Source organism: Myodes glareolus, chromosome 2, assembly GCF_982192425.1.
Source record: "Myodes glareolus chromosome 2, mMyoGla1.1, whole genome shotgun sequence".
In the NCBI taxonomy this organism is placed as follows: domain Eukaryota; kingdom Metazoa; phylum Chordata; class Mammalia; order Rodentia; family Cricetidae; genus Myodes; species Myodes glareolus.
The window spans coordinates 26,598,103-26,614,511 of record NC_142027.1 but is presented as its reverse complement, the minus strand read 5'-3'; the positions used below and the strand labels follow the sequence as shown (position 1 = coordinate 26,614,511).

Sequence of the window (16,409 nt, the reverse complement as noted above, 5' to 3'; positions counted from 1 at the left end):
AAAGAAGACAAAAACCATCACTTGCACTTGGCTTTAAAGAATTACTTTTGAAACTGGTGATGAGAACAGAGAACTTAAATATAAGTTTCTGCTTCTATATAAATTACTCAGCTGAAAATGTGTTATTAGAAATTAAAACCATTGTCTACTCAAGAACATTCCTTTTTTCAACCTCATTTTTTATTCATGTGTAAAAATCTTGTCTTTAAAATATAAGAAAGTAGTCAGGTGTGTTTGTACGTGCCTGTAATCCCAACCCTGAAGAGGTAAAGGCAGGAAGGTCAAAAGTTCAAGGCCAAACTTGGCTTCTTAGTAAATTTTAAAAAGTCAGCCTGGGTTACATGAGACCTTTTCTTTAAAAATACTATTTTAATATCTCTTTCTCTCTCTCTCTCTCTCTCTCTCTCTCTCTCTCTCTCTCTCTCTCTTCCTCCCTCCCTCCCTCCCTCCCTCCCTCCCTCCCTCCCTCTCTCTCTCTCTCTCTCTCTCTCTCTCTCTCATGTGTGTGTGCCTGTGAAGCCAGAAGTTTTCAAGTTGCTTGAAACTGAAGTTGCAGTTGGTTTTCATCAAGTGTGAGTGACTGAACTGAGGACCTCTGGAAAAGCAACCACCAAGCCATCTTTCTGGCCTTATAGTATTGTTTTGGTTCAACTCATTATTGGAGCCCCCTTGAAAAACATATACTGATGATTTTATAGTTACAAAAAAAGGAGTGGATGTTTTTCCTCCTGTTATTCAGCTGTGAACTACTGTCTTTAGATGTTTCTCCAAATCTCCAAAATATTACTACACTCTGTTAATCAGACTCAATGTAGGATATCTTTTCAGTTTGACTCCCTGGAAATGATCACATTAAGTAGCATTTCTCCGTTTGGGCATAGGATTGTTGCTAGACTTTTCATGCTTCCTATCTCAATAAGACATTTTAGTTGTAAAAACAATAATAATAATAATAATAATAATAATATTTCAATTCTACAAAAAGTATTGTTAATATCATTAAAGTTATTTATAGAGAAAACTCTGGAGTCTAAAGCTAAACAAAATAAATGGATGTTGTTATAATTTTAAAATACTCTCACAAGGATAAATGAAGCTAAAGCAAAAATACTCCCTAAATTCATCTTTCCCACTGAAAGGTTGGCACAGATAGTTTCTTCCGTGTTGAAAGTTCAAGTAGCTACTATAGCATTTCATCAATTTAAACATGAAAGAAAAATAGTCACATATTGCTTACATAGTAATTACATACTACACAACTGCCCTACAACCATGACACAACCTATATTCAGATTTCATTAAACATCAAGTGAAATAACTGTCATCCACCACACCAATTACATATAAAAGAACCATGGTTATCTCCCTTGTATGAGACCTAACTATGTAATGGAATCAATGTTGATGATTTAGTTTATAACTTGCTGAAAAGCATTACTGTTATCCTTCCCCAAGTAAAGAGGTCTCCTTGCCTTTCATGTTCACGTAAGACATATGCTAATAGGCACAAATCAAGACCGAATAAGCTTCTTTGAAATATCATTAGAGTCTGAGAAGTGTAGAAAAAATGCCTGGCTTCCATCAGGATAAAATAATTATTCATTAATTTGCATGTTGAGATTCTCTAACATAATGATTTAAAGCTAACACTTTCATTTGTCTGATGGATTAAAATTATTGAACTAGTCACACAAGTACTGTAATAGTATAGTCCCAGGAGCAAGAAACTAGAGGCCAGAAATACGGAAACATTTAGAAAAAAGCGATGAGTTTTCTCAAATTTTAACTGTACTTCTTGAAAATGTAGTTTATATAATACTGCTTGACTTTTTACAAGTTATCTCAACTTTATAGCAAATGACTTTTACAAGAATTGGAAAATAACAGAGACACTAAAGTTGTCATATTTATCACTTAACACATAATAAATTGGGATAATAAAACTATTCTTAAATTATATATTAGTTTCTTAATTCAAATAAAGACACATTAAAATTCAGTATAGTCTCAGAACTTTCTAGCATGTATTTTTTATCTCAACTTGATTTTACTTAACAATTGTAGTACACATATATGAAAGCAAAAAAAAATAAATTAATTAAAAAATACAAAGTAAACATTCAAAGTAAAAATGAAATTTAAAAAAAAATTCAACAAAACCAAGGCAGGCATAGTGCCTGCTGTAGTTTGTCACCCAGCACTTGGAAGACTCAGAGAGGTCTAGGGTGCACATCAAAACTGTCTCAACAAGTTATGGGATAGGTTAACAGTCTGTGTCCTTGACTCATGAGCCTCTGGTACAATGTAATGAGATGATGTGGCCTTCTTCCTTAACCAAACAAACAAAACAATCAAACAAAAAACAGACAAACAAAAGCATACAACCAGTCTACCAATAGCCATGTGAAAACGACATGTCAATACAGCTTTGAATATTCTGTGGCATATCTGACTAGTATTTCTCTACAAAAATACAAGCCTCAGCCGGAGAGACGATTCAGGGTGTAGAGCGCGCCACTGCTCCGCCAGAGGACCCGAGTTTGATTCCCAGCACAGTGCAAGTAGTTCCCTTACCATCTGTCAGCAGCCGCCCCTCCCCCCACTCCGGCCTGCACACAGGTTTCCACCATCCACCATAGATCCGCGTAGAGTAGTAGATACAAGCCTGGCAATTCTAAAGAGCACTGTCAAAGACCAAAGATGAAGGGCTGGAGAGATGGCTCAGAGGTTAAGAGCACTGACTGCCCTTCCGGAGGTCCTGAGTTCAATTCCTAGCAACCCACATGGTGGCTCACAACCATCTGTAATGAGATCTGGTGCACTCTTCTGGCCTGCAGGCATACATGAAGGCTCACACTGTGTATATAATAAATAAATAAATTTTAAAAAAAGACCAAAGATGGTTGGGAAACATTCAATCAAACCCCAATTCTATGGTTCTCAACTAAATACATACCCTCAACTGGTCTCTTGAGCAGAAAAATACAATATTAAAAATGGATCAAATCTAAAAACTGTTTAGCCTGTATTTGATTACTTCAACATTTTTATTAGGTGTGAAAAATATTTCAAAGATGTTAAAAATGTAAAAAAGTAGGTTTAAGATGTACAGACAACCCTGTACACATTTTGTTACTTTTAAAAAATCAAAATATCCCTAAATTAAAACACAATTTTAAAAATTACTGTAGGACTCAGCCATGATAAGCTAAGTAGAAACAAAGGAAGTTCTTTGCTGCCAACCATTATCACCTGCCAGTGTAGGACTCAGCTTTTGATAAGTTTAATGGAGATCTGAGTCTCAGTAGTTTACCCTGAAGCAATACCTAGTTGCAGGAAGAACCACAAACTGAGATTACCCCAGCACCATCCAAGAACACACCATCCAAAGGAAATGCCTAATGTTCCAACCTGTGTAGATAGGGCCAACTGCCAGCACACTCACAAGGACACCCCTAGACAAATGTCATCCAATCAGGGGTCTTGAACATCAGAAACCTCTCACATCCATATTTACTACTATAAAAAACCAACTCTAACTGAGCTCCGAGCTCTCTCTCTATTCTAATACATTGGACATGCTGAGAGACCGAGTTTGCAAACTTGCATAAAATAAAGGCTCTTTGCTTTTACATATGGGACTTGGTCTCCTTGTTGGTTTTGAGGGGACTTTGTGGATCTGGACATAATAATTAAAGAATTTTTAGAGTTTCAACAATTTTGGGTTTGTTTTGTTTTGTTTTGTTTTTGTTGTTGTTGTTTTGAAACAAGGTCATTCTATGTAGCTCTGGCTGTCCCTTGAGTCACTATGTAGACCAGGCTGGCCTCAAAATCAGAGACTTGTCTGCCTCTGCCTTCAAGGAGTGCACTGCCATACCCACTTTACAAGGCCAGTAATTTAAAATGAATCATTGTTAATATTAATTTCTTTAACTTCCGTTAGCATTTAAAAATATTTGTAGTTTGATCTCTAATTGGATGAATACTTTTACTATTCATATTAATGTGGATAGCAGCAATCTAATTATGTAACCCCACCTTTGTATGTGAGTATGTGTGTCAGGCGTCTGGTTCATAGGAAATCTTGGCTATAATTCTAAGGTGCTGGCTAACTTACTCTAAATTTCTTTCTTACGTTTGTTTGTTTGGCAGACATTTCATTGACATGAAACTTACACTGCAGTGTAGGCTTTTTGGTTGCCCAAGAATTGCACCTGTAATTCTTTTAGCCACCCGTAAGGCTGCATTTCCGGGTTCTAAAGGCGCATGTACCCCTGTGTGCGCATGCCTGGGTAACCCGCCTACTGCGTTATCAGCGTCTGACGCAAAAGCTCTTGTACGCAGATGCAAGACGTAGTATCGCCCGTCATCAGCATCGACGTAGTCCATCCCCTCGTGCGCATGTATTAGGAAGCCTTTAAAAGCTGGACACACGGTTTTTACTCTCTTTCTGTCCATACCGTTTGCCCGGGCGTTTGAGCACGACCTCTCCTAATAAACTCCTATGTGGGTTCGTTTGCATTCTCATTTCCGCTGGATATTTTTAGCACCTATTTGCACATTTTGCACATCTCTGTATCCATGACTAGAGTACAAGTTAGCATATGCTACCATACCCAGACTTTTCTCTTGCATTCCTAAAGAGAAGTCATTTCCTGTGTTTTCTTTTTTTTTTTAAGATTTATTTATTTATTATGTATACAACATTCTGCCTCCATGTATGCCTACAGGTCAAAAGAGGGCGCCAGATCTCATTACAGATGGCTGTGAGCCACCATGTGGTTGCTGGGAATTGAACTCAGGACCTCTGGAAGAGCAGCCAGTGCTCTTAACTTCTGAGCCATCTCTCCAGCCCCTTCCTTGTGTTTTCAAGGCAAGTTCTTTCTCCAGCCCTCTGGAATTTGTCCTTGATTCTCTTGATGAGCGAGCACAAGGACCCTAATAGTTACCAGACTGGTAAATAGTGACATTTATTTATAGGCAGATATCTGTTAGCAAAGTGACAAAAACAAAGAATTCACTTCCTCTCTTATTTAGCTATTTGATTTGTGCTTATTTAGCCAGTTTGTTAAATAAATGAATTGAGATTTGCAACAGATGCATAACTATAGATTGCAAAGAGGCTCTCAATACTATTTAAATGCCTGGTCTATTTAAACCCAGTGTTGCTGAGGATATGAATTTAGAAGGAAGGTACATTTTCATAGCCCTACAGTGTTGGAAATTGAGATGTTAAAGTTAATGTGCAAATTTAGCAGAGTTTCTTCAGTGGCAGAAAATGTATATAAAAAGCATTCAACTTCTGTAAAAGCATGTTCAACTTTAAACTGTTGAATGAAATCAAGTACCTCTAGAATTTCTGCTAAACCCTTGAAAAGCTACAGACTTTGCAATCTTATGCAGACAATGATTGTATAGGTATGTTGCTATCATGTCAGTGGGTAGAAATAAGGGGAAGGCAAGGGAAACAGAAAAAGAAATAGTACTTTATAGAAAAAGCAAAGTAGAATGGCTTATTTGATATCAGATCAAAAAGTCATTCATTTGTTTATTTATTTTGTCTCTATCACTGGGATGAAGACTTGGTCTACAACACCTGCTTGGAAAGGTCTTTCACAGACAGAAAAAAATAGAAAATACAATCACATTATTTTTCTAAAAGATGATAAGCAATTTTGGATGCTTTGGAGATGGTGCAGTGGAGACACTGGGATTGGGAAAAGAAGAATGAAAGTACTGGAGGTCCTTTCTCCAACTGAGGGCCAGAAACTCCCTGAGCACAACCTCCTGGGAGGTCATCTACTTGAGCAGCCTCAGCTTGTTGCTCTGTGTTTTAAATAAGTCCCTAAAGCCAGTTGTACCAGCAGCCTTTTGTTATAGATACTCTGGGCATTTGGGAAAGGCATTGCACGTTAAACATCATAAAAACAGGACACACAAGGAGGGACAGTCAGGGAGCCATTAACAAAGGTACAGATAGCCCTGAGAAAGATAATACTTCAGGAATGTGTGGTATTTGGGCATGAAAGGTAGAGTGAATGATCAGGCTGAAATGTGGATTTCCATTAAATGAGTGACATTGTAGGTCTAAAAGACTGTGATATGCATACAGTAGGTTTATCACCAAAATTAACAATCACACGTCTGAAAGCTAATCAAGGTGTAAGGGTTTTTCCTGGTGGAACCACGAGTGATGGGGATCCAAACATTCTTCCATGTGATACACTTACCTTCCCCTTGGCAAATCTGCATCATCCTTCTTCCACCTCACAGTTGGCTGTGGATCTCCCTGGACCTGACAACGGAATTCCACAGCCTCCTCTTCTAGCACCACCTGGTTAATTGGCCTCCTGAGAAATGTGGGTCGTTCTTCAGGAGAGAAAAAGGAAAAAAGACACGAAGTAGTTAGGTGAGGCATGTATGATTTGTGAAAAAAATCATTAAAAAATCAAAAGTTTTGTATTTTATTCATAATACACACATATTTAATTCTGTCTCTCACCTATACTAGACAATGACTTATAAACCTAATATAATTAACCTGGAATACTTTTTTGAACATAAGAATTAATATGGTTTCTGTAGAATACTGTATAACTTCCTGTAAAAGATGTGAATTTGATATCCAGTGAATTCCTAAACCAAAATAGGTGAAACTTACCATTTTTTTTTTAAAAAAAAAGACAAAAACCCCCTCTAAGTTATAAGCAGGGAGTTTAAGAGGATTCCTCTATTATCGCTGTTCAGAGTGGAAAAGTAAAAAATAAAGCTGATGATAAATAATAATAAAAATAATGAATATTCGTGACGGAGCCATCAACAACATTCCAGGAAAAGGCTACTTCCAGAAATATTCTTTGCCATTTCTCACTTGATGCACTACTTTATAAAGATCCAATACATTTATCAATATTTTAATCCAGGTATTGAAAGCTGCCTAACATTGTTAGAGTATACTGTTTTTGCTTTGCTAATTAGTTACTACTCCACATAATTTTTCCCAGTATTGTCCTTTAGTGCTTCAGTCTTTTAAGTCTATATTTTGAATTATCCTCTAGCACCTCTCTATATAAGAGGAAAAAGGATTCCTAATTACAAGGGTCTCACCATCAAAGAGATATAGCAGAAAAAATATAGTTTTCTCCCTCCAAACAATTACATCCCTGTCTAGTGTCTGTCCGATATGGTAATGGCTGACTACAGGAAAATGTACTTCTCAAGTTTTATGAATCATATACCAAATCCAAGTTTGATACTTATTACAGTAGAAAGTGAACTAGGTCATGAAAGACAGGATAGTTTCAAGCAGGGTGAAGGGGTAACAAAGTGAATACGACCATATGACTGTGGTTAGCCATGTCACATAGATAGAAATGATAGAAACACATTAGACAGGAAACTTTTTTTGAAACTCATTCACTTAAAATAACGCACTAATAACACAGGATGCAAATGGACATGTTTGTCTCTATATCACATGTCCTCCAAAAAGGCCAGTACAAAGTGTCAAATCTCCTGAGACTAGAGATAAGAACAGATGTTTGTGAGCCCTTGTGTAGGTGACAGGAATCAAACTTAGGTCCTCTGGAAGAACAGTTAGTCTTCTTGACCATAGAGCCATTACTCCAGTTTGTAATCATGAAAATTTTGTAATGCAGAATTTACAAGCAACCCAGATTAGATGATTTGCTTCCAAAGAGTATATGTAGGTAGAATTAATTAGCGATAACATATCCTGCATAAACAACAAAACAAATGTACAAGTTAGAATGATTTATTTAATGTTTTTCCTTTGAAGAGTGTGTATGTGTGTATGGTATATTTATGTGCACAGACAAACATATGTGTAGAAGAATGTTCATGAAGTGACTCTCCACAGTTCTTCCAACTTATTGATGGCAGACACAATTTCTTTCTTTTTTTTATTGACTATTTGGGAATTCCACGTAATGGAACCATTTCTCACTCATGTCCTAGTCCCCCCTGGTCTGCACCCCTGATCCTTGTGATCTCCTTTCCCCACCCTACACCCCCCAAAATAAAGAAAACACACAGACACACTCATACATGTGTCCAATTTGTGTTGTCCATGTACTCATTGGAGCATGGTCAAATTCCCAATGGCAAGTCCTTAAAAAACTTATCTCCCCACCCGCACCTCTGCCAGAAGCCATCAAATTTGGATAGACAGCTACACTTCAGCATTCACAATTTTTAAGTTCTGTGGAATAATTCTCTTGTACACTGTAAAGATTTGTCACCTAAATTGGTTTAATAAAACACTGATTGGTCAGAAGTCAGGCAGGAAGTTTAGGTGAGGAGACTAAGCTAAGGATGATGGGAAGGAGAAGGGTGAAGTCAGAAGTCCTCAGCCAGAGACAGGAGGGCAGGAGATGAACACACCATGCTAATAAAGGTGCCACTGTGTGACAGAACATAAATAATTAATATGGAATAACTTAAAATATAAGGCTAGTTAGGAATAAGCTTGTGGTGGGGTACAAATGTCTAGATTATGTCAATTATATTTTAAATAAGCGCTGATTGGCCAGTAGCCAGGCAGGATGTATTGGCAGGGCAACCAGACAGGAAGTAGAGGGGGATCAATGAGAACAGGAGAATTCTGGGAAGAGGAAAGCCCATTCCTTCTCAGTCCCAAATGAGAAGCAAGATGTGACTGTCTCGCTGAAAAAGGTACCAAGTCATGTGGCTAGCATATACTAGAATAATGGGCTAATATAAATTATAAGAGTTAATAAAAAGCCTGAACTAATGGTCCAATCAGTTTATAACTAATGTAGACTTCTGTGTGATTTCTTTGGGACTTAACGACTGCGGGAACCGGGCAGGACAGAAACCCCGTTAACCAGCCTGAGCTATTATCTGAGCATTTATAAATAATATTCTGTCTCTGCGTGGTAATTAGGGAGCAGCTGCTTGGCAGGTAGCAGGTGGTCGGGACAGGAAAACGTCCAGTTACATTTAAGAGTTCTCTTGATGGTTTCCTATCTAGGTTGTTACTTTTGGGGGGCTGGAATGGGAGAGTAGAGGTTGTCACAGAAGACTTCTATGTGTCTCTTTCTCAACTGTGAATAAGCAGTCACCAACAGCACTGCAAAACTAGCTTTCTTTCAGTACAGTTTCTTAATCAAACTCAGGGGTCAAGGCTATGGCTAATCTGTCTGTCCTTGCTAGAATTAAAGTCTCCAAGCACATAGGCCTTTATCTGGGGATCTCTAAGCACTGAGCCATCTCCCTAGCCTCAACATTTTTTTAAATGGTGGGAGCAATGTATTTTAGGCATAATGATGCCGTGTTTTGTTTCTGCAGTAAGCAGACAATAGGATTAGTATATCTCTACAAGTGTTTCAAATGTTAATAGTAAATTAGCATAGGAAGTGAGTTGGGCATTTCCTATGCTGTTTGATGCTTTCATCCAGAGCTTGTATTAACCCCCTGCCAACAGAGAGGAAACCACTAATAACATCACTTGAGGCTGAAAATTGATATTTCGAGAGGAGACCTCTTCTGTTCCTCTGATGTTAATGGGCATATTGTACCATACCTGGCCTATGGAGGAACAAACTACAGCACTATTTTCAATGATTAGGCAAATGTGAAAGTGGCCTCTCCTACCCCAGGCTCAAAGCTGAATGGATTGTAAATAACCAGCAGCTTTGTTTCATCAAGGAGATGGTGGGAGATGAAGCTAATCACAGAGGGAGGGCTGCGGCTGTGAAGGGCATGTGGAATACCTCAAGGAAGATGACAGGCTGGCTGAAGGAGAACTGCTGGTGGGCTCTTACATCCCATAGCAGAACCCTCTAAAAAGTAATGGCAAAGATTGCACAGGCAGATCTGTGAAAGGTGAAGCCAAAGAGGAAAATAGGTTACTGAGCAACATTATTTCACTATAAACGGGCAGAGATTCTGAAGTTTTAATTAAGGCAGTAGATTTAAGAGATCCAAAATGAATTTTCCATCAGATGAGCAGAGGGATTTTTAACAAATTAAGCACACTGGTAAAAACATTGTGTGTTTGTGAGTGTGAATTCTTGTGAGAAAATGATCCTTGCATGCTTAAGTCATTGGAAGTAAACTTCCCATTCCTAGAAGTCAAGCTAACTTTGGATCAATAGTTAAAGGAAGTTATATATGCAACAGTAAAGGAAAATAAACACAAATAAGGTAATGTTTGCAGCTACAGCACTTAAATTAAAAGAATATCTAAATAAGGAATCAAAAGTACATTTTTAAGCATGATAAAGGTTCCTGTCAAATATTAAATGCAAATATCATTTTAAAAGGTACGATGGTAAAGTTCACTGATATTAGACAGAAGGTCCTCTCCACATTAATGATCAATAGGAATGACGAGTAAAGAAGTGACTAATGAAGAAGAATCAACACACCAGTCCTCGAAGAGAGCCTTAAACTCATCAGGATACAGCATGAGTAAGGTTTACAAATATGACAGTCATACTGAAAAATAAGGGGTTTGGAATGAATTATTACAAATTAATATGTTGAAAATCCATTGACACTGGAATCAGCTATAATGCTATAGAATACTAGAATATATGGTAAAATATCTAAGTATCACATGTGTCAGATTTTTATATGATGCTGGATAAAGATCATAAAGTGGTTCCATACATGTTTAATAGAACATGACACTAGTTCTATTAAAGGTCATAACTATTATTCTCAGGCAAATGTTTGAGTGTTCTGTTTAACATCGCTCAGTCACAGTATTGTAACATATATTTACTGTAATGGGCAAAGTTTAAATTAAACATATCACAAAACATGGGACAATAAGTTTCTTAAATACTTTCGATTGCCATACATGGTGGAAACTCCACCGTCTTTATATGGTGATATGGGGAAGCACCTGAGTTATAATTTCAAGGAGAAGCAAGAGAGGGATCCCCTGCTGCTTTTCTGATTTACCACAGAGAAGGGGATCCCTCACACAGCTCTCCCTCTTTCTGTCTAGCGGGTCCAGCTGTTATGTAAATAGATAATCACAGGAAAGCAAGTAGTATAAGTAGGACTCAGCCAATCATGATTAGCTTAATAGGAACAGACCACTCAAAGGAAGTTCTTAACTTCCATCCATTATCACCTGCCAGTGTTGGGCCTAGCCGCTATGAGCTTAGTGAAGGCCTGAGTCTCAGTAGTTTACCCTGAGACAATACCTGGTTGCAGAAAGGACCACAGACTGAGATTACCCAGGCATCACCCAAGAACAGGCCATCCAAAGGAAAATCCTAACATTCCAACCATTGTAGATAGGATTACCTGCCAGCAAACATCCACCAGGACACCCTAGCCAAATGTCAGCCAATCAGGGGTCCTGAACCTTAGAAATCCCTCACCCCCACCTTTGCTGCTATAAAAACCCAACTCTAACTGAGCTCTCCCATTGTTCTAATATGTTAGATACACTGAGAGTCTGAGTTTGTATACTTGTATAAAATAAAGGTTCTTTGTGTTTACATACAGGACTTGGTCTTCTTGTTGGTTTCCGGGGGACTTTGTGGATCTGGGCATAATGGTATAAAAATATTAAAAGTCTGATATTGGACACTGAGATGGTTCAGCAGGTAAGAACACTGCCTGCTCTTCCAAAGGCAATGCATGGTGGCTCATAACCATCTGTAATGAGACCTGGTACCCTCTTGAAAAATAGACCTGGTCAGTTGTCCTCATTAACTTAGAATATGAAGCCAAAAATGGATAAGTTCAATAGAACCACCATATACAGGCTTCCCATGTATGCTTTCACATTGCCAAGGCATAAACTTCATTTCATTTCATTCACAATACAATTCTTTTGACAGGAAAAGAAATGGAGTTCAAGAATAATGGAGATGAAAGTTACTTGTATCTACAGCATAGGGAGATGGGTTTTATGTTTTAGTATCTCACTTTGCCTTTTTTTACTATGATATAATTTAACAACTTTTTGCTATATTGGACTTTGTTTACAAATTTGGAAGGTATTACTCAGAGAATTTCCATAGCAATATTCAAATAAACATTTTTAATCTGTGTTATTCTAATTTATTATATTATTTTTCTATACTCACTCTCTGATTTGTGATACATATAATTGTCTATGGAAAGAATGATTAAAAACTGCAGGTTTCATTAACATAGCATGTATTCGAAGAAAATTTGGGGAAGAAATACTTTTTTCTTCCATTAATTGCATTTTATTTTCTGTAAACATGTGAAACAGAAACATAAATATTAAAAGCTAACAAAATGTATTTAAAATGGAAAATATTTTTAGATGTTTTACATTGTTTTTTGCTACTGTTATCAAAGTAACCCCCTTTAGATACAAACTACAAAGCCAAATATAAGTGTCTAAGGTTTCTTTTTTTGTACTAAAATCATCTGAAAAAAAATAAAAAGGAAAGTCAGGGGAGTGAGAGTAAGTGGATAATAGAACAATCTAGAGAATCTACTGAGAGACAAGGATCACATCCAATATCCGCTAATGTCCACAGAGATTATATCCAGGAAGCTCTGGACAATTGAAATAAACAAGTGTGGAAATCTCGATCCATCGAACAAGCCAACTTAATTTTAAGACATGTCGAAATGAGGCTACTGAATTTGTTCCCATGGTATCCCCTTATGTCTGACCACTTATTGAAAAGGCAGAGGCACAAACCTCTAGGGTCGTCTGTGGATGGTTTATCAATTAGATTCCAGTCCCCCTAAGTCAGTCCATCCCTAATTATATAACTATGCCATGATCAGAGGCAACTTCTTTGCCAAAGCAATTAACTTTTTTTTTTTCATGAGATTAACTGAATTTGAATCACCTGCATAACTTGCTTGCAAGGTTAATCTCTCTGGAGATAACTGTTGTTTGCCAGTGTGTTACTCTATAGAATACAGCTCTCAAACAGCCCTGTCAACCTTGTTACAAATCAGCATGGTAGAAAACCCAACTTTACATGCAGCTGTAATCAAATCTAATGTCTTGAATTACTGGAGTCATGTCAACATTAGTCAGGGAGAGAAGTATTCAACTTTACACTATACCACAAATTCAATAGGTGTTTGAATAATCTCTTCTTGTTTTTGTGCTACAGAGAAGAAATTACGTACACAGTTAAAACATCCTCAATTTCAACAGTATGCAGTCTTTGAGAGTGGCTGTAACTGAAACTGCCAAGGCCTGTGACATGCCACTTATTTCCTGGGTGACCTTAGCAATTTTAAGGTAAAATTCCCTTGAGATTGTAAAAGCAGTACTGTGGCTATAATTGCATAGGTGGGGTTGTTTAAGTCCTATAAGAAGAAACTATGTAATAAAAGGACATTAGAGCTAACTACTGCTTGTAAACCTTGCCAGCCTTTATCTGCCCTAGCAGAAACTGCCTTGGTGCAGTACCTATAAAGTAAGAAAGTCATCAGATGGTTAGCTTCACAGGTCTCCTTTGACTTTACAGTGTATGTCTAAAGGGAGGGAAGCTTGAGAACCATTGAATGCTATTACTGTGCCCTTCCACAAACCTTGGTGATAATGGTCTGGCAACCTGAAAGTAATTACATAAATTCTGACTGAATTAATTTAGTTTTGAAAATAACTTTATTCTTGGAAGTAAAGACCAACATAGATAAAATCTGGAAGAGAAAATTCTTCTTTCACCGAGTTTTAAAAACAATGTTATTCTTGTTAATAGACTATGAAGCACCATTAGAGAATATACCCCTGTGAACAAATTTTTTCACTATCCTGAAGCATTAAAATAGATTTTAAAATATAGTAGGTACTTGAGAAGTATTCACAAGAAAGTACTACATTGCTTCTACTAATCAGGATGATTTATTCAACACATCATTTGAATGCTTACATGAAATCTGTAGCATGGATAGGTATTTCTTTTTATATTTTTATGTTTTTATTTTTATAAGGCTAAGTGTTTTGTCTGCATGGGTTTCAGTGTACCATATGTGCCTGAGGCCTTTGGAGGCCAGGGGAGGCTGTCAGATACCCTGAGACTGGAGTTACAGACAGTTGTAAACTGACATATGGGTACTTAAAAATCAAGTCCAGGTTCTCTAGAAGAGCAGTCAGTACTCTTAAGCCCTGAGCCATCTCTCCGGCCCCAAGATAAAAAAAAAAAAATATTCTTTAAGATTTTTGTGAAAGCATTATTTTTAACTTTATCTCTGTGTATTTTAGCTCCTTTCAACATATGAGCTAATTTTCTTAACTAGTATCTAAAAAAGCACATCACAAGTTCTCACAAGCCCATGTCTCAGTTCTCATCCTTCATGAAGAGGCTAGTTGCTAGTAGGCAATCACTAACTAAAAATCATGAGGAGACAGAGTTTATGATATGCTTTTAATGGATGGAAACAAAATATGGATGATGTCAATACATGAAATGCTATTTGAAGAAAGCCTTCTCTATAAAATCAGAGCAATGGACAGAAGAACAAGTCTGTGGAAAGGAATTATGAATAGGGAGAGGTAAATTAGTACCACAAAGAAACATTTATAATTCAAACAGTGTTATTAGAATTTAGGGACACAAAGCCAGCATAATGATACCTGCTTGCCATGTCCAAATCAGAAGGCTGGGATGGGAGGATTGTGAATCTGAAGACAGCTTGAACCATAGAGCAAGACCATGTCTCAAAGAAAGAAGAAGAAGCAAACTCTGTGCCATAAAGAAGCACACGAAGCAAATACAGATTACTATCAATAGGATAAACAGAATAGGAAAGATCCAGAAGTATAACATGCAATTCATTAAATATACGTTTCACAAAATCAGGGTGGTGGGAGAAGGAGGAGGCAGCCAGTTACTTATAAATGGTGCCTAAGCAGGACCTGAAGCCCAGATTCCAGGAGGGCGAGTGAGCGCTGTGCTTTCATGGGCCTCTTCTCTATGAAGCAAAATGTGTCAAGGTTGCCATAAAGGACAAACAAGTGAAAAACTTTATCCATTACAGTGGCTGGAATAAAAATTGGCATGAATGGGTTCCAGAAAGCAGAGCACTCAAATACGTGGACACCAGCTTGCAGAACACAGCAAGAGCCTTCAAAAGGCCAGTCAGGAACAATATGCAGATGGCTGTACCAGGAAAGAAGACATCTGGTCCGCAGCAGGAAAATGTTGAAGTGAAAACAAAGAAGAAAAAGCAGAAAACACCTGGAAATGGAGATGGTGGCCATACCAGTGAGACACCTCAGCCTCCGAGGAAGAAAAGAGCTCAGGAAGATCCTATCATTGAAGATGAAAAAACATTTATGAACAGAGTTGAAGTTAAAGCAAAGATTCCCGAAGAGCTGAAACCATGACTTGTTGATGATTGGGACTTGATCACCACACAAAAGCAGCTTTTTTTATATTTCTGCCAAGAAGAATGTGGATTCAATTTTGGAGGATTATGCAAATTATAAGAAATCGCTAGGAAATACAGATAAAGAGTATGGTATTAATGAGGTTGTAGCAGGACAAAGGGATACTTCAATGTAACGCTGGGCACTCAGCGGCTTCATGAATTTGAGAGAAAACAGTATGCTGAAGTTCTTGAAGATCACCCTGATGTACGCGTGTCCCAGATGTATGGAGTTCCACACTTACTGAGATTATTGGTGCGAATTGGAGCAATGAGAAAAGCCTGGCTTTATTACTGAACTATCTACATGATTTCTTCAAGTACCTGGTGAAGAATGCTGCAGCTTTGTTCAGTGCCAGTGATTGCCATCAGAAAGTTGTATGAGGGACATGCTCTCTCTGACTTGTGCTTGGATCTCTACAGTTTGGTTTTTAGTCCTTCTCTTATACAAATGATGAACTTTGACATATATACTCATTATATATATCATGAATACAAATGATGAACTTTGATATATATACTCATTATATATATCATGAATACAAACGATGAACTTTGAAGACTCTTTAGTGTATAACAGAATTGATAGTTGTTTTCTGTTTAATTTTAAACTGATGTGGGATTTCCCTCTGTATGTTGTGGGACCAATGATAAATAAAGGAACTGCTTTGGACCTGTAGCAAGGCCAGGAAAAACTAAAGTGAATGCTCGGAGAGCGGAGGCAGAGTCAGAGAGAAGCCATGTGGCCCTGCCGGACACAAACACCGGAACTTAACAAGGTAAGCCACAGTCACTTGAGAACACAAATTTCTAGAAATGGGTTAAATTAAGATATAAATGTTAGTCAATAAGAAGGTACAGCTAATGGGCCAAGCAGTGTTTTAAATAATATAGTTTCTGTGTGATTATTTCGGGGCTGAGCTTATGAGCAGCCAAAATCAACAAGTGGCCTCCTCCAACACTAAACAGAGAAAATAAAAGGAGTCACTGCTCTTATTTTCTCTTTTTCATTTCGAAATTTCTACCAGTGT

General features: G+C 37.5%; 1 protein-coding gene and 1 pseudogene across 16 annotated transcripts in view; one reads left to right on the top strand and one right to left on the bottom strand.

The window, feature by feature from the left end:
- Robo2 (roundabout guidance receptor 2) overlaps positions 1 to 16,409 on the bottom strand; it is a 1,551,815-nt gene that overhangs the window by 135,330 nt on the left and 1,400,076 nt on the right. For all 16 annotated transcript variants that reach the window (XM_048422498.3, XM_085685684.2, XM_085685682.2 and 13 more), the window contains one exon: positions 6,231 to 6,369. In XM_048422498.3, coding sequence (XP_048278455.1) covers positions 6,231 to 6,369 — 139 coding nt within the window. The remainder of the gene's footprint in view (positions 1 to 6,230; positions 6,370 to 16,409) is intronic.
- On the top strand, positions 14,849 to 15,762 carry LOC125392703 (mortality factor 4-like protein 1 pseudogene; annotated as a pseudogene).